The 25441-nt window shown below is 37.0% G+C and overlaps 1 protein-coding gene across 1 annotated transcript in view; it reads left to right on the plus strand.

Annotated features, from left to right (window-relative positions):
* Positions 1-25144, plus strand: part of CNTN1 (contactin 1) — a 144347-nt gene extending 119203 nt beyond the window's left edge. Inside the window, exons 20-23 of the mRNA XM_035326087.1 lie at positions 5497-5683; positions 7239-7351; positions 7881-8037; positions 24111-25144. Of these exons, the coding sequence (XP_035181978.1) occupies positions 5497-5683; positions 7239-7351; positions 7881-8037; positions 24111-24190 (537 nt within the window). The 3' untranslated portion in view covers positions 24191-25144. The remainder of the gene's footprint in view (positions 1-5496; positions 5684-7238; positions 7352-7880; positions 8038-24110) is intronic.
* The last annotated feature ends 297 nt before the right edge of the window (positions 25145-25441 follow it).

Genomic DNA, 25441 nt, shown 5'->3' on the forward strand with positions numbered 1-25441 from the left:
ATGAACGGGGAATGAACATGGCAGGAGAACATTCTCATATGCGTTTCTGACCACATTTTTATTTTACGTTAGTTTACCTAGAGCCATCTGAATTGCTGTCAGGAGAGATCAGGGAAAGAAGAGAGGGAAGAGTGTTAATTGGGAAAGAGTGAGAGAGAGGGGAGAGTGAATATAATTGCAGTGGGAAAGAAGCATGGAGGACCTTTGGGTTAGGAAGAGGATAACTGCACTTCTGAAGAAAGGTGGGATACCCTGGGAATGTGTGGAGAGTTCTGTTACACAGAATACAGATGTAAGGGATGCGGCCTGGAATACTTGTTCATCCACTCATTCCTAGAGAAGTATTACACTTCCATAAATCCAGTGTGAGCTGATTGCTTGAATATGTACAATGAGCAGTGGTATTAGACTCTTGAGTTTCTTGTCTTTTTTCTCTTTTTTTTAAAAAAAAAAAAAAACTATTTTTTTTAGTTATCACTGTGAAAAAAAAGTTAATATCTGACACAGCAATAAGCAGACTAATAGACATGAATTACTGTCCCATGGAGCTCAGTAATGTGTTCATTCTGAGATCCTTTTCTCCAGAACAATAATAAGCCTCATTCTAGCAGAGGGCAGAGCAGCAAACGGTGAGCCTGTGCTTCTAGAGCAAAAAAAAAGTCTTATGTTCCTGAAGATCAGATGGCCATCCCCATCAGCCCTGAAGGAACCATTGTACAGGGCAGAAACAGAGAAGGCTTTTCTGGAAGGTCAAGGCTGTAGGTTACCTTTGTGAAGTTACGATATGAGTTGTGGAGAAAAGAGCACAGATTAGGTCAAACTGCATTATAAAATTAAAATGAATATGTCTGGAAGACTATTCATATAGGCATCGGGAAATTTTTCAATACTTATTTTCTAATTATTGCTCAGCTCTAACACTTGTTAGCAAAGTACCTCATTCACCAGAACACTTTCTCAGTTTCACTTTGGTCTTTATTATTACCTGAAAATGGCATAAATGACCTCTTAACTGCTGAAGTTTAAGAGGTGGGAGTATTCTGAGCAAAATGTCTGGAGGTATTTCACCTGTGATGTGATGCTTTTCACACTAGGAGGAGTCAGATTTTTTTGACACTAATGCATACTGCCACAATGACTGCTCTCATGGTGATGAGTGTGAGCTGATGCATTTTGCCATTACCGGGGAGTGTCCTCAGCTCACACTTAAAGAAGAGATAAAATAAGAAAACTATCTTCATCCATACAGAGAATTTCAGATTTATGAGTTCTTGCAATATCCCGCTAAAAGCCACAGCTCTTCAGTGCATGCAATACCAAAGACACTATATATTTCCTGCTGTTTCTATGCAACAGATGTTCATTTTACTAAACACATTTATGGCTATTCACTGCCATTGTTCCTCTTAGTGAAATATGTCATTAGCATTCTCTCTTATTATGAATAGAGAGTCTCTTTTATGTCCCTCCTATGTAAAACTTCCATGAATATGAAAGATGTTGTTCCATGACACTTACAGAAACACCTTCTGATGTATTTCAGTATATTAAAATTTGAATAAAGAAGAGGATAATGTAGGATAGTGGTTTTTCCCCTGATTTCAACACAGGCAGCAGAGCAGCTCAGACTCATGATGTCTGAGGCATTCCCTTTCCACAGATCACTGTGTGACCCCTTTTTGGTTTTGGCTTAACCTCTTCAACAAACTGAGGTGAAATACTCTCACTTGTCCCCTGAGGATTCATGGTCTACCCTAACAAGGTAAATGCAGAGCACCAGGAAAAACAAAACAAAACAAAAACAAGCAAACAAACAAACAAAAAAACCATACTGTTTGAGATTCTTATCCAAGCTCTGAAATTAAAAAAAAAAAGAGAGCAAAGTGGGAAAATGTGGATTCTTGTAGCAATGGGGCATATCATTCTGGATACTACTTCCAAAGAGGCAAGAGAGTGAAAAGGAGATTTCTAAGTATTTTAAGAGACTTTTAGAGTATATGTGAGAAAAGAAACCTAGGAATAAGGTAAAGAAGACAGTATTTTTCTTAGTTATCAAGAGAATAATCTTATTTCAAATTTTTGATTTTCCAAGATCAGTTACAATAATCCAAATAGACGTGATTCACACTCTAGGAGTAGTTAAGTCCACAACATCGCAGCCAAGAACAATAGTATTTGGGATTTAGATTTAATTTATATTACTTCTGCCTGAAATGTAATATGCTCTTGGTGTAATTTACATTTTCATTCATTGTTCTCACTTGTCTTGTTTGATGCTGTACATTATTATGTCACTGGCATTACTGTAGTGTAAATGAACAGGAGGATTGTAGGAAGTTTTGCAAGTCAGACGTATTCAAAGGCTTCCAGCACATGCCCTATGTTTAACAAAAGCTTCTCATATAGGGTATCTGTAGTGTTGCCATCTTTAGGTAAAGCAAATAATTAAATGGAATAGAACATACTGAAAATGAACGAATTAGACTTCAACAACCAGTTATCTACAGCAAAGCTGCCATTGGTCCTATTGTAACTAATAAATTTTTGGCTACCTAGAATTTTACAGATACCCCTTTGCTTGTTTGAATTTTGAGGCAGAGATAGATCTAATGTCCTCTAGTTCTTGCTGTACAGACTCTCTAGTGCTTGAGTTACTTAAAGTTAATAGCTAATGGCACACAGCTGTTGCTTTCAACAACAGCAATTTATCTACAGTAGTTTGTTAATTATAATAATATAAAAACAATTCTGAGTTGAAGATCATTGTCAGGCTTTCAGCTAAAATGACTGTGATGGTTTAGGGTCCCTTGCTAGTTTGAAATCATTAATCAAAAACAGAGGTTGCCACTGTTCAGAGAAACTTGCAGAATGGAGTGGACACACATTCCTCCATTCCTCACTCACTTCAGGGCAAAGGCTGTTCCCTCAGTAAGAAAGCCACCTTGTTAAGTGGGAATTTCAGGAGTGGAAGTTCCTAAATTACAGTTAACTGAAATTTTGGATGCTAGTGGATTACATTTCCAAAACACTGTGCAAGACATATATTTGCAGAGCTAAAAATTACCTGCTCATGTCTGCTCAAAGGCAGATACGCATGCCATATTTAAAAATGGGAGTCAATTATAGTTATCACAGTATGAATAATTTCTAATGATGGTGGGCAAGATTAAGGCAACAAACACTGACAAGAGACTCCAGTATTTGAATGAGAGTAACCTCTGGTTAGTGATAGTGGCTGTTACAGTATCCAGCACAGTAGTTTTACAGTAGGGGAAGAGAAATCCTCTACTGCACTTCTCCTCATTCAGCTACAATACACTCTGAGGTAAAACAAATAAATAGTTTTATTAAATTTATTCATTTTAAATTTCAATAAGCAAAAATAAAGCCTTGCCAAATAAAAGTCTTATCCCTATTTTTTAAAGAGGAGAATGGCAATACTAATGCCTTGACAAACTATCTGCTCTTCTAACATACACCTCAACTGAAGTTTCCAAGGAGAAAACTAACATAAGCAAAATAGAAAGTTAAAGCAGTTGCTATTTAAAAGACAAAATATCAGCATACCTGATGTCACTAATCAAATCGTACAAAGCAATTTTTTTCCTAGAGCCTGAAATTACCAACAGCATTAGTCTCTTCATAAGAAGACTTTAAAAGTTCTCATGTAGCATACTCTAAAATCATTATGAAGACAGGCAAAGCAGAGCAGGAATTCTGAGAACAAAAGTACTCGAAGCCAAAATATAATGGGAACGGCTTTTCAGTCTCTAAGGTTAGTTTAATAATTTATTCTTATGCCTACTGTTATAAAAAAGACAAAGCCCAGAAGGTACAGTGTTTTACTCTCATTTGCGTCTCATAAGGCTATGCAGAATAGCACCCTGCGTATGTGGCAGTCCATGTGGAATGACATCACTTCATTAGTAAATCTTTTCTTTTGAATTTCTGTTTTGTAATTGTGTCTGAAACTTAAACCTAGATATTTGTATCAGTAGCTTGTAAAGAGGTGCATTTTAGGTGCTGCTGAATCAATACTGCTTTTGAAAACCAAGGTTCCTTTTTTTTTTTTTTTTTTTTTTTTGTCTGTTTAAATATGGATTTTAACAGCTAATCTCAAATAGCAACTTGTGAAACTGTGGTCAAAAATGAGGCCATAAAGCATAAAGACTCAGTATGGCCTACTCTTTGGTTCAATTTTTGTGTTTGTATCTGTCAAGGTTATTTTCATACAATATACCTGAGGCAACATACAGCCTTTTTAAGAGAAAATACTTAATTACAGGGATAACATAATACTATATCTGTTTTTCTAGGTTAGGGTTTTTTTGTTGTGTTTGTTTTATTTTGTGTTTTTTTTTTTTTTTTTTTTTTTTATTATTAATCTCTCAATTTAATCTTTGTGGCCAAGCTGAACTACCCTCATATATTGATAAAAGCAGATTTTTTTACGTGCCCTTACAGTTCTTTAAAAATATGTTTTACTCAAAGGAAGAACTTTTGATGTAGTATACGATAAAACTTTGAAATCTAAGGGCCAATTTGGCAGAAGAGCTGCTGTGCACATAGCTCACAGAGAAAGAGGTAAGAAATAGGTATCAGTTCAGGTTCAATTATTTTTGAAGCAAGGCTTCTTTGTAAAACTTCTTAATCATTGGAAGAAATAGAAGAAAATGTGTTTATTCATTAGAATCTGTCTTAATATGCTTCTCGGACTGGGTCCAAGTATGTCAGGAAAGTAATATGGCCTGGTTCATATTTACTGAAGAAATGTATAATGAATTAAGATAAAGTGGAGCAATTACTTGAACAAAAAAATCTCACAGGATTTCTATGTACAGTTAATTGACTACGGATTTTCAGATCTAAGTTCACATTGATGTTTTTCCCATATTTTAAGCATTTACGGGTTCTTTCTCATCTACTTTGACAAATGTCATATTGTATTTTGCAATCTGATTTTGTCCAGAGAACTTTAGAAAATGATTAGGTATTTATATCTAGATACACACATAAATAACATGACTGACTTTTCAGTTTTCTAAATATACGTACAAAAGGAATAGATGTATTAAAAATTTTACACAAAATATCATGAAATCAGTATCTGAGTGTAATCTACTCTGCAGTGTAGAAAAACAATGTTAAAGTTCAGAGTAAAATGCTCAAAAACCAGATCAGCAAGAAAATAGCCTCATTCTCTGATGGCAGTATCCATTTTTCAGACTTGTAATGACTTAACTGAAAACAAGTTAAACCACTGTGAAAAGCTTCATAAGCTTCATCTGATTTAGCTTCTGTTTCTTTATGTCTATATACAGCTTGGCTATAATCATAGCCTGGAGAAGGAGTTCCATGCTGTTGCTGCTAAATGTCTTTTAGCTCACTTATTACCCAGAGTATGTAGTGTAGAAATACCCAGCATACATCATTTTTGATAAACTTTCCTTATAACAAAATATGCTAAGTTTAATCATTCAATTTGATTGCTTACAGATTCGTTACTGGGCTGCTCACGATAAAGAAGCAGCTGCACAGCGGGTACAAGTAAGCAATCAAGAATACTCAACCAAACTGGAAAACTTGAAGCCAAATACACGCTACCATGTAGATGTTTCTGCCTTCAATAGTGCTGGCTATGGACCTCCTAGTAGAACCATTGATATTATTACTAGGAAAGCACGTAAGTAAATGGAGCGTTAGGTTATTTATAATGTTGTGTACTTCATTATTGCATGTTCTATCATGTCTCTCATGTCCTCAAACTTGGCTTCTCACTCATATGCCTTATGTTCTTCCTTTATGTCGTATTGGTTCTTGGTATGAAAATTTCTACCAAGGTTCTCCTTCCTCACTTTTGTATCCATGTACAATGTGGCTATCTTACAAAAGGCAGTAAGGAGACACAGTTTTTAAGCTCATAGGATAATTCAGGGTGGAAGTGACTCAGAAGGTCCAACCTCCTGCTCAGAGCATGGTCAGCTGCAAGCTTAGACCAGGGTGCACAGGGTTGGGTCTTGAAAACATCTAGAGATGGAGACTGCAGAACTCTGCAGATTATCAGTGTCTTTCTTGTACTGGAGGGCTCAAAGCTGGGCATGATATTCCAAGTCTCCCCTTAGTGTGGGCTAGGGTAGCAGGACAAGGGGTACTGGTTCTAAGCTGAAAGAGGGTGGATTTATACTGGATGTAAGGAAGAAATTTTTCACAACGGGAGCAGTGAAACAATGGAACAGGTTGCCCAGAGTAATTGTGGATGGCCCATGTTCAAAGTCAGGTTGGACAGGGTTTTGAGCAACCTGGTCTAGTGAAAGATGTCTCTGCCCATGGCAGTGGGATTGGACTAGATCATCTTTAAGGTCCCTTCCAACCCAAACTATTCTGTGGTTCTATGGTTCTAAGGGGTCAACATTCAAACCAAACTTGGGCAGCTATACTCTGGCTTTCAGTTTAATCAGTAGGGGGAAGGACTGTATTCTGACTATTAAATTATGAATAATTGACTTTTTCATGAACAGTATTGATAGCCAAGATTAGGCACTTTTGAAAACTGGGTGATTTAAATCTCAGTCTTGAATTTACATGCCAGGTTTCTGATTATAGCTCCTGATTTATTAATAATACCTAGCACTAACATATTCTGAGCAATGCTCAATAAACGCACATTGTGTATTTAAAACACCTATATGGGCTAAAAATATGTATAACTAATTTGAGGATTTTTGTCAGTAAATAGTATACTGAGCAGCTTGGACCTTCAGGGTTTACTTGTGTTGAATAAGACTCCGTTTTATAAACTTATTGTGTAAAATATGGTTAATGCTTTCTGCAGTGAGGTGCTTTGATTACTACTGAGTTAAATGTTTTAGAACTGTCTTTAAATCGTTAATTAAACATTAGATGTCAATGAATAAATATCTCTTAAGCCACAATTCAGGGATGTTCCGAACCTAGTTGCATGGCAGCAGACACACATGGTCAGCAACATATTAAAGGGTAGTGCTGGCCACTTCATTCTGACAACTCAGAAAGGCAAACCCACAAAGCAGCCACTTACCAAGCCATATAAGAATTGCCTGGCTGGAGCTGCAGCATTTCATTCCAGGAAGGAGATTACCCTTTAGCTATATGAAGATAGTCATAATTTTCCTTTTAACATTTTTATATATCAATACAAATGTAATTGAATGTTTATGAAATCTCATTTATGTGCACATTATACATATGTTGCTTTTCAGCTCCAAGCCAACGTCCAAGAATTATCAGTTCTGTAAGATCTGGTTCAAGGTACATCATCACCTGGGATCATGTGAAGGCAATGTCAAATGAGTCTGCAGTTGAAGGATACAAAGTATGATCTATGAAAATAATTTTTATCTTTGTGTATCCTACGTGAGCTGTATTTTGTAAACAGTGATGCCTTTTGATACCTAATTGGACTTGGTCCCGCAGGACACACTGTCACATTTGTCATAGTTTAACAGGACTGAGTACATAACATATTTTTTTTCTTTTATAAAAATGGTAGTAAGTTTTATGTCAGAAAACCCAACTGAGAAGTGAGATTTTTATTTGATGTTCTTTGCCACCCTCCATTATTATCCTCCATCATTCAAGTACATATTCCGAATGGAGAGGCTGAAACTATTTTTCAAAAGGTGGTGTAATTTTATAATAGAGAAAAAAATGAGAAAACATTCTGTCTAGATTGACCTTATGTAAAAATGGAAAAAGTAGTACTTCCCACTATGTTTTGAGCTATATAGGTTTCATTCATAAATAAAAACCTAAAACTTTTAAATTCATTCACTGTGTATATATAACTGTGTTTTTGTGGAAATGTAGCATTTCAGTAACTGTAAGTACTCTGATTTTCCTAGGTGTTATATAGGCCAGATGGACAACATGAAGGCAAGTTGTTTTCAACTGGAAAACACACAATAGAGGTCCCAGTCCCCAGTGATGGTGAATATGTTGTTGAGGTCCGAGCACACAGTGAAGGAGGAGATGGAGAAGTAGCTCAAATTAAAATTTCAGGTGAGCTGAAAGAGGTGAAAGAAATTCCTTTTTTCCTTCCCATGCTGCTTGGAAATCTTAAAATAAATACTTTCCTCTTGTACACTATCTAGAGATAAGCACAGCAGCTCTTCAACACTGATGACTGACTGCACTGATAATTATGGTTTATCTTAAAATCTTGCTGACAACTGATAATACAAACAGGATGCTTCAGCAGCAGCCCAGCTGAGTCCTGGATGCACTGCCAATCTTCCAAATATCACTGTTTCTACTGGTGCCACCAGATAGGCTGCCAGTTTTAGTAGTGTACTGCAAGCACAACTACCCAGTACAGGCCTCAGACTCGAGAAGTCTGCTTGCAGTAATCCTATAGCTCCTAGTATCTGTTAACCTCTGCATCTAATTCCTTTGTCAACTGACTTGGAGAGAAAGTAACAAAAGTCCACAGTGGTCCATAGACCACTTTCTAGGGGAATTCCACTTCTCGGGGGAGAAGGGAAGCTGTAAAACATACAGATGAATAAGGAATGAGAAATGCAAAGTGCTCAACTTTGGAGTGGTTTGGATGATTACTAAAGAGGGTGGATGAGGCTGATTCAACTTGTGCTCGGTATTGACTCTAAATATAAGGTCAGACACAGTCTGCACATCTCTTTCCTGTTAGTTTTGTAATTTAAGTAGTGCCTTAGCACAGGTTACAGGTCAATAACTGTGTTTTGAAATTTGCTGGTGAGTGAATTCTAAATCCATTTAGCATACACTCTACTAATTGTATCATTTTTTTCATGAAAATGTCAACCACTTTAGAAAAGCCATAATAAATTGCATTATATTATCATACTCCTTGGGAATCACTTCACATTTTATGAGCTGTAAAAAAGTTGAAGCTGCTGTTATCTTTTGGACATGTATTATTAGGTCCATCTTTGTATCACACATATATTATTATCTACTATGAGTGTGGTGGAAAGACCTCATAGGCTGCAAACTGGAAGTAGAACCATCATGCCAGCACAATGTTGAGCCCAAGCTATTAAGTATTGACAGTAAGGCCTGCCCCAAACCCTCCTGCACAGAGATAGCACCTCTCCTTTGTTAGCACCTCTAGAAGAGTTAGTGCTCTACAAATGTGAGTTTTGCATTGCTCTGTGTTCCACACAGCAGACAAGTTTTGAGATGCAACTTCTCCTATTATGCCAGGTGGATAGGGAGGGACTGTATGTACCTCAGATAGCAGCATTCGCTGGAGTCACTTTAGGAAAGAAGACTGAAAAGAAGACAAAAGACAGGGCAGTCTCTTTGGTATATGCAATGTATAGAGAAATGGCCAAGAATTTCACACAATTTCTGTAATCAAACAATGCTTTTTCTAAAGAGCAGAAATAAGTGCAGCTTTAATACCTACATGTGGGAAATTCCGTCTGCTAATTTTTATTAGCAGGCAATTTTCCAGTAGTGTGAGATGGTTTAGAATAATTACCCAAAAAGGATAATTATTGAGAATTATGTTACAAAATGGTGAGAAGATTTTAAGTAATTATGATTTTTCTTGGAAACGTGCAGAGGAGAAGACCTGGTTTCCTAGAAATCTGTGTCCTGTTGGCCAGCAGGACAGAATTGAACTTAAATATTTAGGGAAAGCAAAGCATCTTATCTAATTCAGAGAGGACCACTGCCTTCAGGCAGCTGATTCCAAAATTTACAAGCCAAATTAATTTCATATATAAGTGACTGAGGAGAATTATGAAACTGGAACAGGGATTCAAAGTAGCCTGGATGCTGGCCAGGACTGACCAAATCCTAAGCAAACTGGAAGCATGCACCAAAGAGAGACGAATGTCTAGAATACCTGTATGTCTTCCAAATTGGTGTTTTGCTGCTATTCATTTTGTTATCAAAACCAAAGACATCCACCTCATACATTTGATTTAGGTATCTATGTTTCCATTGAATCAGTTGTCATCTAGGGTGTAATTCAGATGTTTAAACATTCAGAAACTTAAACAAAGGTTGTAGCATTTGACATGCCCTAAATTACCAGGGACAACCACATAATGCTGGCAGGCATTACAGGATCTACAGGAGACCTAGGTCTAGAGAAGGTCTACAGAAAATGTAGATCTACATCTTACAGATCAGCAGCTGGAGGCCAGGCAGGAAGTGAGAAGGCATTTTTGGCCTGTATTCCAGGCATGTGAATTGCACTTTTTATGTAAACCAAAGCCATGTTCTTGGTTTGTGTGGCTGCTACTGCTGTGCTAGGCTACAGTGTTGTCAGTGTGTTGTAGATGCGCATTGACTGAGATATGTCTTTCACTGGTTTAAGTACAAGAACATCTAGTTCAGGAACCCTAACTGGCCCTAAGACCTAAGCTAGGTATTAAAGCTACATAACTTTTTAACAAAGAAAAGTTACATTTGAAAGTCAGATATAAAAGAATGTTATTTCTAGCATCCTGTCAAAGGCAGTTTTTTTGTTTGTTTGTTTGTTTTTTATGTTTTCCTCCTCTTTCTCCTAGAAGACCCAGGCTGAAGAGGGAGGAAAAACATCCTGACAACTTTGCTCTAACTCATCATCTTCCTAAGGGATACACAGTTTTTGTTGAGTATTATATAAAGGAATACTCAACTGGAATACTGTTGTACAGTTAGGGGTATGGAGATGCTTTTAAAGACCATTATAATAAATTCATGAGCTACACAATTTTAGATTCATTCTTGAGATACCACAACCAACTGAATATTGGAACTACTTGTTTAACCAAAGGAGTCAGTTCCAATGGCTAATAATAGGCTTATCTGTTTTCTCTGAAACACATGAATGGCTGAGATTTTTTTTGTCTCTTTGATGCTTTTTGGACTGCAGTGCTTTCTCATAATGCTAGTATTAATGCAATCAAAGCAATCTTGCAGTCAGTCAGAACTAAAACCATATGGTACTTTGTTCTTTTCTCACTTCACGTGTGTAACTGCATTGGCCTCAGTAATTAACTGGCAGTTAATTTATGCCAGGGAAAGGAAAAATAGAAGCAAGCTCTCAAATCTTAAAATTTCATCCGTGAGGGAGGAGTGTAACCTCTTATTTAGGAAAATACTGTGAAAAGAAATGAAGATACCATACACTTTCACCTTCAAATATGAAATCAGGTTAATGTTTCACTTTAAATAATAACATGGACAAAAAGGTATTTATGTATTGTATATGCTTGCAGCAAGAAAACAAAATTACAACCTCTCTGTTTACACTACTTACATATATATATGTATATGTGTATGTATATATGAATTACATTTGCCAGAAGCATATTTTATGATCCTGGAAAAATATTTACTTTGAAGTATGCAGCTTTTTCAAAGAAAAATGCAAATTTTTTACCCATAGTAACTCATACAAACATTTTAATTATTTTATCTTTTCATTTCTTTTTTATTCTGATTTAGCAGGAATATTAATATTTATTGCACGTTATTATCAAGTAAATAAGGTAATCATTCACTTTTCATGTAGAATGGTCAAAATCTTTTCATCATAATTTGAAAATGTCCCTCTGTTGCAGTAATAAGAAAACTAAGAGGATAAAACCAGTAAAAATAATGAGAAAATATTTTAAAAATAATGAGAAATTATTTTAAAAACAATGAGAAATGCTTATGAAAAGAAGCCTCTAAGTAGCTGCATATTGCATGTCAGTGCTGTGTTACTGATCTTGGAACTATTATGCATAAGGTTCTACTAAATTAAGAATATACATCCAAAAGAACTCTCCTCTATGAGAATTATAGTTTTCATGGTGCACCTGACAGTTTTCTCATGACCTGAAAATTAAGTAGAAAGTACTCAGAACAACCTCTAACATGGTACATAAACCTGCCTAAAGCAACTTGTTTGGTTTTCTCTTCTTTCTCTTGATTTTCCTTCATCATGACATTTCATATCATCACAGTTCTAATTTATTAGTGGGGCCCACTTTCAAACTCTACTTTAAGAATTAATAATTGGTAACTTCCTGTGTTGCAATATATTGAGTGCTAGAACAAGCATTAGAACAAGCCATATGTTCCTTAATTTCTTCACTTTTTCTTGTATTTTAACTCAACAGTAGGCACTGTGAAAATGTTTTCTTATCTGGTTATATTTTTAGTATGCATGATCCTATGATCCCGATGCTGGTAATTTTGTCATTTATGTTTATTTACATGGGAAAGTCTGGATACATGGGAAGTGCGAATGCAAGAAAATTTCATTTTTAATTGTAATGCTCATAACTAAGCTGTGCAGGGGCCGTTGAAAGGCTTTATAACTAGAAATTAGGTGTGTGTACAGAGATTTAAAACTCAACAGAGTTTCTAGAGAACAGTAACACATGAAACAAAAGCCGTATAGGTTATTCATTTTCAGAACCATGCTAACAAGACAGTAGTTGCTACATATCAGAAAACACAAAAAGTGGCTACTGTCTTTTAAAAGACCTTACAACTTCCTCCCATGCATTTCTTTCATCTCCAGTCTGAGTTGCTACATGCCCAACTGTGAGCTTGGGAACTGCCTGCAAATTCCCAACTGATGGCTATTGCTTGGTCACGTGTGCTTGGGAACTCTGTAATGCCTTTCAACATTAGCAAAAAAAAGAAATTTACCTCAACCTGAGACACTTTGTTACATGTTTTAACTCATTGCAGGTCAGAAATTTTTCTAGCAAGAATGCTATAGAAAGATGTTTTCTGTAACTGTCACAGAAAACATATATTTTTAAACTGTTGTTGGATCTCAAAAAGTAAAGCTTCTAAAGATTCCAAACAATGTTCAAGAAAGATACTAAAAAACTAAAAAACAACAGAGAAAGTCAGGTGAGGGTATCTCACAGGATGAGGAGTGCAAGAGAGGCAAGGAAATCTTCAGCCAGGCTAAGGGTGGTTAGTAAAGTAGGCATGAATAGTAAGGATATTAAGTAGGAAAATATTATTCACTTTTCTTCACAGTGTGAGAACAAAGATACTCAGTGAAAGCAGGCAGCAGGTTGAAAACTATCCAAGTAATACTCTTTTATATGGCATAAAATTAAATTGTGCAACTTCCCGTGCCAGGGTGTTGCCCAGGACAGACTTGATAGATACTTGTTCCATCACTGCTTTATTTAAAACAATGTCCTATATCCAACCTTTGACTGAAGAGCTAATGACTGACAGAAGTAGCAAAGAATATGAGATTAAAGTTGTATTCTGCATGCAATGAATTCATTTTTCTTTCTGCTGCATTTGTTACAGACCACTGTTGGAGTCCTGAATGGGACAGGCCTTTCTTCTGACTCATGAGGCTGACCCTGTACTCCCAGCTTCAGTAAAGTGTACTATGAAATGCCTGAAAAATATTTAGTTGACAGAAAAAGGATTAGTTCTTCTTTAGAAATCCTTTCATACTCTTTTTACTGTTCTCAGCAGTTTGGAGGTTACTCACCAATCAATGTCTGACTTCTAAGATGAGAAGAAGAAAAATAAATTGTGCTTCAATGTGCAGTTATGAATACCTTTTTGAAAAAAAAAAAAAAAAAAAGGCAAGATTTTGGCTGCCACTGTTTCACTAGGGCCATCAATTCATCCATGAATTAAAGGTGTAGCACTCAAATTCAATTTGGCTGAGTTTTTCTTCTTCGTTATTTTATTTCCTTATCGAGATATATTTTAAGCTTTCTCGTTAGATCTACACAGGAACACTATACTCCATCTCTTTTATGAAACAAATTGCTTGTTATTTTATGTTTGATTTGACATTAGAAGAAGATTGAGGAAATCTGAAAGTTCAATATGTATTTTAATTTTTTTTTCCTTAAACGTAGCAACATAGCAAAAGACAGAAATCACAGAAAAAATCACATAGCCCATAGAGTGAATGCCAAGATTAGTGTTTTGCTTTAATATAGTCATTCCTTTGATGCATAATGATTTAATTTTATACAAATGCATATTCTACTTTTACTTCTTCATATGGCAACTATTGAACTATATTTATACAGTAGTTTTAATTGCTTTGAGAAATGAAAGGTAGCCAACTGGTGTTTGGAGTGGTTTAAAGTAATCTTTGGAGAACTCATCTCATTATTTTTTTCTCCTTAATAACCTTGACAGGATAGCAGAGGTGATCACAGGGATGAAGGGATGAAGAAGGGAATGCTTTCTAGCCATAACTAATTCTTCCATGTTTTAATTTTTAGTAGCAAGCAGTGGAACGGCGTTATTCAAATCCTTGTGGTATTTTTTAAGTTCAGTGGTTAACAATCTATCATACTTCTCATTTTCGTGTACCTAACCTAGACAGACTACTTTTTTTTCTCAGTGAGGAGAATGATTCAGAAGTCCTAGGTTAGACATCATCTCTAACACATCTTTTGATAAAACTTCTCCTGTGTAACAGAAACCAGTGATTCTCTGAGAGATGCCATTAGTGATCTTTTTTTGCTAGTTACTTCACTGGCAAAGTCCAACTGACTTCAGAAAACCTTTTTGGTAATAAGGAAGGCACACATCTCTTTAGTTTAGTATTAAGGAAGTACCACTGAGTCCAGTTTCTTTAATAAAAACTAAGGTTGTATAGTTCGGTGGCAAGAGGCAATCTAACAGATGTGCATAATGGTATAAAGAACAAAGATGATAGATCCAAAGTCTAGATAATGTCAGATGATATCACATAGGGCAGTGGCCTGAAATTGCAATTTGGGAAGTTTAGACTAGACATAAAGAAAAATTTCACCAATAAGTGAAATTTCAGCACTGAGATGGGCCACCCAGAGAGCACGTGCTTTTTTCATCTTTGGAGGTTTCTGTGTCTCAGCTAGGCAAAGCTGTGGCTGGGGACATCCAATGTTGGTGACAGGCTTGATATGAGTGGGAAGTCAGACTAGATCACCCCATATGAACCTTCCAACCAAGCATTTTGTGCTCCTGTGAGCTGTGTAACTTCTGAACTTCAGATCTATTGATGGTACATTAAATGATGTTTCATTAGAAGTACAATTTGTTCCGTGATTATTTGGCAGCTTTGAATTTCATTTATAAATAGTTTGATTTGTTACTACAGGTATAAAGCATAGATAAAAGTCATATACTTGCTAAGTCAAACTTACCCTTTAAGTGCTGGTGACCATAAAGGAAAAAATTCTGTGTATTTTTGCCTCCCTATCATAGCTGTATTGAGTAGTACATCTTATTACATACTGAAATGCTCCATGCCCTTTTCACAATACTTGAAGGACTTAGATGTCAGATTGTTTTTGCCTTTAAAGGTTAATGCCATATATTTTACTTTCACCATGTTTAAAGCCTGTTCGTAGAAGCAATAGACAGAGAACTGAAGGCAGAATTGTCTTAGAACTAGTGCTACCAAGGTACCTGGCCTGTTTATGTGCCTGTTCAACACAATTATATTAAGCCACTAGGGACGGGAAGGGGGGAAATTAATTCTGTCAACATAGAAAGTGTCAGTAGGATCTTTCATCTAACCTCATGTGAATATTTCTGAGTATCAAATTCAGTGTTTGTGTCTTTTAGCTATAGAGGTGTTGAATTAGGAACTCTTTCAGGAGAGAAATTCTAACAGAAGGTCAGTTAAAAATTTTTGTACCCAGCAGGACGACAATTTGCTCAACCCCAGAAGTTTTATTTCATTATTTTTATAGACTAAATTCATCACAGAAGTTTGAACTGAAGAGGTGTTAGGCTTACAGCTTGTGTAAGTCTCAATGTCTAGTCAATTCTGAATTATCTGCAGCTATATCCACCACTGCCAACATCACTACAACACCACTAGGATGACAGGGCACCAAGAAGGTTTCTCTGTAAGAGTACATATAAAAGAGTGTAAATATTAGTCAACTTAAATGTCTTTTTTTTTTTTTCCCAATTTATGCTATCTGCTTGGTATTTAAATGATGCACACTGGGAAAGAATTGGTAGAGCTGGTACATTGGACTAACTATTGGACTAACTACTAACTTTTTTTTTTTTTTTTGGGGGGGGGGGGCGCGTGGGGGTGGTCAGGGGAGCCTTGCCCACCACAGACAGTGGGGGCTTGGTAGCCTCACCGTCACCACCCACACCTTGCTCCACCTCACAGTCCCCTGCTCTCTGTTTCCAAAGGCTCTGTGAGGGAGGCTGCATTTTAGTGTTACTGCCTTCTGCTTTACCTCTATTTTTATCGAGGGCTGTGCAATGATGGAACTTACCTATATGTGAAGACTGGATAGTATATGGCCAAATTCATGAGCGTTATACCGGTGTCATACCATATGTGGTGTGCAAGTCTTGTTGCACTCTAAGGAGGGACATGCAGGGAGGCCTCTCCCTGCCGTGAGGTGAGCGCTGTCATCCAGCCCACTGAGACTGGGCCTGGCTGCATTTGTAGAGGCTGAGAGCCTCTTTATCTTGTGATATGTGAGCATAGTTGCCAGGCTGAAAGGTGAAGACTTCTAAGACAGGTTTTAAAAGTACCTCAGTATTTATACATGCTACATCTGTTTCCAAGAACATGGAAAATTCCAAAACTGGAGTATTTTCCCACCGATTCACCACCATTTTGCACCTGAAGTTCCTGCTGTTCACCCATTTTACCATGTGGTTGTATAAATGTGAGCTATTTGCAAGTGAAAAGGAGTGACTTATCTGGTCTATGCTTGGGACACATTCATTTGCAAAAGCATTCACAAATCCTTGTTTGCTTGAATAAGAAGGAGCAGATTCCTCACTCAGAAATCCCCAGACATACCACTTCACCAAAGATCTGCCCTTTTTCTTCTTTTCAGGACTACAGTGAAACTTTCTCTTTTAGCCTCCCAATTTTTTCCTGAAATATTAGCCCTTTCTGATTAAAAATCTGTCGCAAGTCACTCAGAGGAAGATCAATTTCCTCTTGGTGGTTATCAACCATAATTTCTGAGGCAGTGCAGAACGTATCCGTGTGGAACATTAACAGCCAAGTGTTTTGCCACACCAGACAATTAGTGTAATTACAAATGAGTTTTTCTATATGGACAAGCTATGAAAACTTGTTCCAAAACTTCTCCTCTTGCTGCTTCAGCAGTTTCCAGCAGCAAACACGTCTTCTTAGTCGAACACATGATTCCGCCTTACATGGTATGGCAGTAAAGCTGGTGCTTCTGGGGATCCAATTTGTCAGGAGTGATTGCTCACAATGGAGAGACAGAGCAGATGCTGAGAGGTATGACAAGCCTTTATGTCACAGAAACTGTCCCAAAACTCACAAAATGTGCGTGAACTACGAATACAACTTTTGCCTGGGTCACAAATGGGCCTCCACAGATTTTTCTTGCTATTATTTGCTGAGTGTACCAATTTAAAAATACTTTTAATAATACTACCTGTGGTCTTCTACTTAACTATCCATGCAAAATAGTCTGTAATGAGCATTACAGAGGTGAAAGGGAAGAGGACTCTGATAAATAATTCACATTTATTGAAATTTACTAATAGTCTGCTAACTGAATATTATCTCATTTCCCTCAGAATCTAATGCATCTTTTCATGTTGGCAGCCCAGGTCTCCAGCAGGGCCAGAGTCAATAGAAAAGAAGCCCATGCAGCTGCCAGTGGGCACTGCCAGCAAGCCAGGTGCCATTGCCAGAGCAAAACAAAAAGTTTACTTGGCTCTGGCATACAACTTCTTAAGTAGGAGAAAAAAGACTAACACAGTGGGTGGACAAACCACCCAGACCACCAGCAGTCCTTTAAACACGTTTTTAATGCTCTTTCTCTTGTTCTTGTAATAGTTTTAAAACTGTTCTGGAGCTACACAGAAAACATTAGCACAGCACAAAGCACAGGCAAATGCATAGACAGCCTTATTGCCAGCATACACATCTACTCTGCTGCAAAACTGTAATTCACAGGGCTGCGAATTATTCTGTAGAGCCTTTCTTGAAATGTTCATGGCATAGACAAGAGGAAAAATTCCTCATACCTAAACAAAGGTATTCCTAGACAAGGGAAAGTTGGACTTACGACTTAGCAATGCTGCCACTGATGCTAGATAAACATATTCTAATTAGTTCAGTTATTTTCTATTTCCATGAATAGGGATAGAAGAATTTTAACCATGCTTCCTGATATTTCCCGCACACTTATTTTATGCAATTTAACCTAAAAAAATGGATTTTCTCCCTTCCCAGTTTACTGTCGAACCTAGGTAAATATGAAAACACTCAGAAAACAGATATTGATGAAGCCCAGTAGATGCTAAAGAAACTAATGAAAAGCTTTCAGAAGGTCAGAACAGGCAAAAATCCCCTTTTTCCAGTTGGCTCAGTTATTTCTCAGAGAAGTGGACATGCTTAGTTGCAAGCAAGGAGAAACAGAATATGAAAAGGATTTTAATTTACCTTTCTTAAAGCAAAAAGGAGAAATATAGAAACAGATAGCTCTGTTGGACAATGCATCTTGGGCACTGGACCAAAAGGAGAATATTATTTACAGGAAAATGGATGGGAGTTCTTTCAAAAAGAAAGAATTTTGAAAACAGGCAAAAAGGCACACTCATTTCTTAAATATCAAGAATAAAACTTTGTTCTGCTACAAACTTAAATTAACTATGAATCACATGTAATATCAGTTCTGATAAGAAAGATTTCTTTTCCCTTACTCATTCTTAATAAATTTATGATAGCTTCTGTCATGCTGCACCTATTCTATCATTCAGATAGTCAGTCTGCATCTACATAAACAGCTGAGATAGTCACTTTGAAATCACACTCCTCAAACTAGAACAGTCATGTAGACATTCCCAGAGATGCTCAGTTCCTGGAAACTAAGAAAATTGATGTAATTTAATACAAATGAAGTCTTGAACAATCATTCCTGACAACAAAAGGAGAGAAAGAGTTTTGCCACAACAGGATCAGCTCATTATTAGCCAAGGAACAGCTTGAAGTTTGTGTACGTTGGCAGGACAGACACTTTCTCACTGAGAAAGAGAAGTTATTTATGTATGACAGTTTCACAGATGACCAGTAACTAATTTCCTGGTTTGCAGACCTGATGAAAGTAAGATTTCTAAATAGGCCTCTACATTTTTTTACAGTCCAGTATAAAAAGGATACTAATGTTGGGAAAAGGACCAGAAATACCTTATCTTTAAGATAAGTAACATTTAAAGAAAATAATGACATATTTTTGATATCAAGTCATTGCAAAGTCTTGGGAAATATATAGATGTCTGAATTGTTTTAATGCTTGTTTCATTTAGGCATTAAATTAATTTCATTCCTTTTGAATGTAATTTGAAACATGTTGCCCATTGTTCAGGATGCCAGTAAAATTTGAGATCTCCAGTCATGTCAAAAGTTTCATCCTAGACTTTTCATGACTGAGATGGCAATACAGAATATAAAACACAAATGGAAAGCTGTGGATTAGTGGGACTTTACTGGGAGTTCCTGTGATATGTAAAGGTCTTGCTGAAGGCAAACCTGGCCAGCAGTAGCTCTCTTCATTTACTCAGGTAAACAGCCATTCATGAGAAAGTTATCCCTAAAGGCTGCTGAGAACAGAAGGCAGGAAAAAAAGTTATGATAACTGTATGCATCACATAGAAATTGTATTCAATTTTAAGCTATGTTCTTGGTATATGTTTCTGTAGATAGTTTAGTCCTTAAAAATATCAACTACAGGAACTCTATAGCAGACAGCAGTAAGGCCTTCATGGGAATATAGGAAGAAAACAAGTTTTCACAACAAATGTGTAGGGCTGCTAGGAAAAAAAATTGCATTTAAGGTATGTGTTTCATGTTTATTTGAAAGAAATGAGGAATCTTGATCTGATGTCCACACATAGTGGGTATTAGGAGTGGTAATGAGGTCGTGTGATACTCATTTGGTTTTGGCCTCTATTTTGGTGGCTGTAGCTTGCAATAGCATGCAGGCTGGAGACATAAGATACTGGTTGAGAGTGCAGAACAAACATGACACTGAGGGGAGAATGAAGCCTTATATGTTAAATATACCCAGCTCATACCTGGCTAGACTTCAGGAGACGTTCAATAATCATTCTGTTCTTATTTACATCCACATGTTTGTCTCTGCATATTCACTAAGTCTTGATCAGGCATTTCTCTAGTTTTTAAAAGATTGTTAATACTGACAGATCACAACTGCTTTACTCTTGCGCAGAATTAAATCCTGTGGTTTGTACTCAGGCAAAACTTCTATTAATTTCCATTCATGAGCTACACGGGTATATGGGCTGTCATGCAGTGGTGAATAATACTTCAGGTAAAGTATGGGTCCTGACATGTGGGTCAGTAATCTAAAAAGAATAAAAGAAAAAAAAAAAAAAAAAAAAAAAAAACGGCTTAATGTGCATTTATTGTCCTAACGTTCTGCTGATGTGCTGTCTGAGGGTAGGATTTGCTTCACTGTGGAAAGCTGTTGTAAGTATCTCTGCACCAGTGCCTAAACCTTGAAGAAACTGCTGCAATAGCCAACTCTTCTCTCTCTGCTGAACTGCCAACTCTTAATTCTAGAACCAGTGAATGCGTCTCAGGGGAAGACTTGTTATTCCTTTCTCTTTGTAGAATAGTTACATGCAAATAGAAATTTCTTTGTACTTGCTCATCATCAAGCTTCACTCAGAAAACTTTTCTTCATGTTTTCTTTCATCAGAAGCATTCAAAATGGGACTTCAGTTGTGTCTTTCCAACTGCATTTTCCTGTTTTGATAAAGGCAGAATACATTTTTGTGGATATTCTTAAATCCAGAATCTAGAATTTATTTTCTGTGGCTACTATTTATTCATTAAAAATGACTACTTTGATATTTGTGGATGGAAACTACAAAAAAAGATTCAGATGTCTTATAAATCACTAAAAGTACAGATAAATATACCCCCATAATTTCACAATTGCCAAAATGTGCAGTTGTTATGTATGAGAATATATTTGAACATACATCTGTGTATGTCTTCAGCATAAACCTCCTCCATTTATGGATACCTAAAAAACAATCTTTCAATATTTTCCTTCATTTTATCTTTTACTGAGCTGTACTTTGTAAAGCTGAATTGAGGCAATGGAGAAGGATTGGTTGGTCTCTTGTCTAGGTTTTCCAAATGCTTGGATATCAGGAAGTCCTTCAGAAGAAATGCTGATTTCAGAAAGGAACCCTACAGTATTAGGGTAAGGGTGGGAGTGGGAGCAGAGTTTTGAGAGGTCAGAAGTGAGAGAAGGATGAGGGTAGAGTTTAGTATGGGGGACAGGGAAGAGAGCGGAGTAGCAGAATGTCATCCTCTGAGTGAGGAGCGGAGTCAAGAGCAGTTAGATGGTGGACATGGAGGGTGGAGAAGAGGAGGAATACAGCTGAAGTTGAAAACAAATTATCTGGGTAAAGCCGTAAAATACTGGATTCATGGCAGAGATGCAGTGGACTTTCTTCCTGGCTGGACAATAGAGAAACCAGGATGATACAAAAATACTTGTTCCCACCTCCTGTGGCAGAAAAAAAGAAGGGGAATAAAGGGGAATAGTTGGTTCCATCTCTGAGGCTGTTTTCTGAGTAGATCTCTGATACGGTTTGCACAGAGTTTCAGCCATGGTCAGGAGACACCTTCAGGCCTTTCAGTCTGCCTTTTTAGTACCTCTTAAATTCACTGCTGAAGGCCTCCTGTAAACAATTCAGGCCTTCTGTTGGCTACTGGCTTATGGTCCCCTTTCAGTTAAACGACTTGCACCATGAATCCTGCACATCTTGCGTGGTATTTGGCAACATCATAAGCATCCTTCCATTCCTGGGATGGGAGGGTACACACAGATTTTGGCTGAAAGGTGTCTTTAGACCCAGCTTTTTCCAGTGATACACATACGCGATATATATCTGGCTGAACATAATTCTTCCCACCGTACCAATGCTCAGGAATTAGTTGGGAAGTACTGTAATAAGCCAATTGTAAGGAAAGAAGTCTTGGTGCTCTAGTTTGAGATTACAGCTGGCTTCCAACTGGCTTTCCAAACAATTGCCTGAAATAGTCCATTACTTGGAATGGGGTTGTTTGGAGCCAAATGAGGAGAGGAGATAGTGCTATAAACATGGGAAAGTTCAGATGAAGACTCAATTAGGACTCTTTTTTTCTTAGAAAGACCAGTCAGGCACTGGAACGGGTTGCCCAGGGAGGTGGTGGTGTCACCATCCCTGGGGGTGTTGAACAAAAGGTTGGACATAGTGCTTAGGGACATGGTTTAATGTGTGATATTGGTGGTATGGTGATGGTTGGACCACATGATCTTGAAGGTCTTTTCCAACCTTAATGGTTCTATGATTTTATGAATTAAATGACAGTGCAAAAGAGGAAAAGCTCTCTCCAGTACAAAGATTTAAGACTGTATGTGATCATCCTTAGTTGGGACTTGTTTGGGGGCAAAGCTTTCATCCTGGGTTTGCAAATAATACAAGTATAGTACATCACAGAAAACACTGATTAGAAGGAAGTCAAACCTATACTGTGTCGAGACATTTCATGAAAACCCCATCAGAAACAAAATCCCTGGAATTATGTATGTAGGAACCACAAATGATTATCAAAATAACTACAACTGACTGATAAGCTGGTGAATCATAGACTTTTCTATTTTGGACTTAACCCACATACTTTATGAAAACTGTTTTTGTTATCAGTCAGTTTCATTTCCATCTAGTTTCCTTACTTTTTCCTCATTATTGTGGGTAGGAAATACCATGAGAAATAAATGCTTGAGGGAACTTACTGTTATTTATTTGGCCAAATTCTCACTTCAAAACAGCATTTTTTTCACACTCTGTCCTATTTTGCTAATTTATAATTAGTTAAGTGCCTTACTAATAGGAGGTTTGAGAATGAAGAATTAAGCTCTTTACTTATACTGAATGATGCAAAAACTTCACAGGCAGCCACATGAAACCTACAGATCTGTCTTTCTGGATGCCTACAAGAAGTTGAAGAAAATGATGTGACTTATGTGGCCATGCAAGATGTACCTGACAAGAAGATGTGAATGCTATTTTGGGACTTTCTAGGAGATAATGCTTGAAATTTGGTGTACTGTACCTGTTGTTAGCTAAATTAGGACTACCTGCTGAAATCTGTGCTGCTTGTTTCACATGTTACCTTTTCAGTCTGTTTTTGTCCTCATTAGGAGGAACATTGGCTGAGGAGCCATCCAGCAGGTAGGTTCCAGCAGTGGCTCAGTATTGTCGCCACCAGTTGCAAACACTTCTCTCCTTAGCGTGTGTTCAACAGCAACATGAACTAGGTTCCACCTTTCTGGTATGACAGAATAGCCCATTCTCCAACATCTTCGGCCCATGTCCGGGACTAACAGCCAGGCTGACATTCATTATTAATTTGGCTGGGTTATTTTGTCACATACATGCTTCTTAACGAGGAGCTGGTCCACAGCAACACAAGACATTTAACATCATAGAAATTCTTATGCCTGATTGCCAGAGTAAGTCAAGTGAAGCTTGTAAGCTGTCAATTAATATTTTTTGTCTTAAAATATTTGTTTAAGAAAGACCCTTGTGACTTTAACAGACATTGATGTGTAAATGCCACACTGCTAGAAGTCAGCCATCTGGACTTTGTAATCTAGCTGGTAAACAAATGGACCAGGCTCTTTGACATCTCTCAGATTATTGCTGATCATAATAACATTAACATTTCCATAGGTGTCTCTTTGCTTTGTCACATTTCAAAGACTCCATTAATTTTGTTTTCAAGTGTTTAAATATTTATTTTGACCTTTTACCTTCTGGTATAACCTCCTGGCTTGTTGGACCATCCAAATCAAAATACACTGATGTGTTCTGAATGGCCTTGCTGCTTGTATAAACACACTGCATAAACAACTCTTGCAGAACAAAAGACCAAGTCCTCATCTGTACTGAGAAAGTCTCTTTGTCCATTTCAGATTATGCATACAGGTAGGAGCTGTGTTGAGATATGCCAGCTGGTTTTCTGGCCTTCTTACCCTGCACTCTTGCTTGCATCCAAGGTTGTTTCTCCACACTGTGAGTAATGCTGAAGTAAAATAACACTGTGCTGTTATCTGTTCGATGTGCAGGTGCCACTGCTGGAGTACCGACTCTGCTTCTGGGCCTGGTGCTTCCTACCCTCGGTGTCCTTGCCTACTCGGGATTCTGAATGTAGCTGGATTTATCTTGTCCTCAACCGAAGACAAGGGACTCCCCTTGAAGACGAGGACTGCAACTCTTGATTCCTGTGGCACCATCCTAAGCCAAATAAATTACACTTTAAAATAAATCACCCTACCAATTTCCTATGGACTTTAAGAGGACTGAGGCATCCAGGAACTCCTTCATTAAGTAAATCAACTTTTGAAAGGATAAGAAATATTTTTAACTTGTTCCAATATGCCTTATAAAACACTTATGCTGATCTGTGACAGTTGCATGATTCAGTCCAATGGGGCAAGTTACAGTGTTAAAACCCAATAACATAGGCTGTACAGTGAAAGTAAAATCACCATACGTAGGTGCTTTAACTTGAATAACAAATTGTGAAATATAATAGAGATTGAAATGTTGATTGTATGTGATAAATGTAAGAGTACTACGTCTGTCTGTACTATCCTATATGTTTTGTGTACTGCATATTTTTGAATGGCCCCATCATCATTTATTGGGATTACTGGTTTTTAGAGACACAGTCAAAGCAAAAACATTTTGTTTATTTTTACAGCTATATTTCTTGAGGCTATTGGATACAATTTGAAGGACCTGAAATAAAAGTCAGTTACAAGGAATTTATTATTTTAAATATGTTCAGAATACCTGAGACACTCGTAGCATGCTCAACTTAAAGGAATTTACCTGTACTTTACGGACACTGGATTTACCATATTCTTTTTTAAAAACAATTCTGTTGAAATTCTGTTATGGTCATTGTTCCTGATTTTAGGAGCGAAATGTCAGCTTTCAGGGAAGCAGCATAATATATTGGTTTTGATTTAGTATTATTACTATTATTATTAAGATAGCAATGTAACAATTAGGAGTCTGAAGATGAGTCCATGCTAAAATCATCTAAATGGACCATGAAATGGTAGGAAACTTATGTTATTTTTTAAAGTGAAAAGATTTAAAATAGAAAAAAGAAAAAGATATACAATAAATGGCAAAAACAGAGTAGCACAGTAAAAAAAAATATTATATTTACATTTCTATGCTGCAGATACCAGATGTTACCTTCCTGTAGTGAAGCTACATTTGGGAGAATTATATGCTTTTTCAAGAATTTGATATTATTCTAATGTTCATAGTGTTGTAAATAAGAGTTTTAAAGTTTTGAGACTGTTCCCCTATTTGATAGAGTACTGAATGATCCAACTGCGTGTTGATACATGAGAGTCAGATCCCAACTGTTAGTTGAATT

Source organism: Oxyura jamaicensis, chromosome 1 (assembly GCF_011077185.1).
Source record: "Oxyura jamaicensis isolate SHBP4307 breed ruddy duck chromosome 1, BPBGC_Ojam_1.0, whole genome shotgun sequence".
NCBI lineage: Eukaryota > Metazoa > Chordata > Aves > Anseriformes > Anatidae > Oxyura > Oxyura jamaicensis.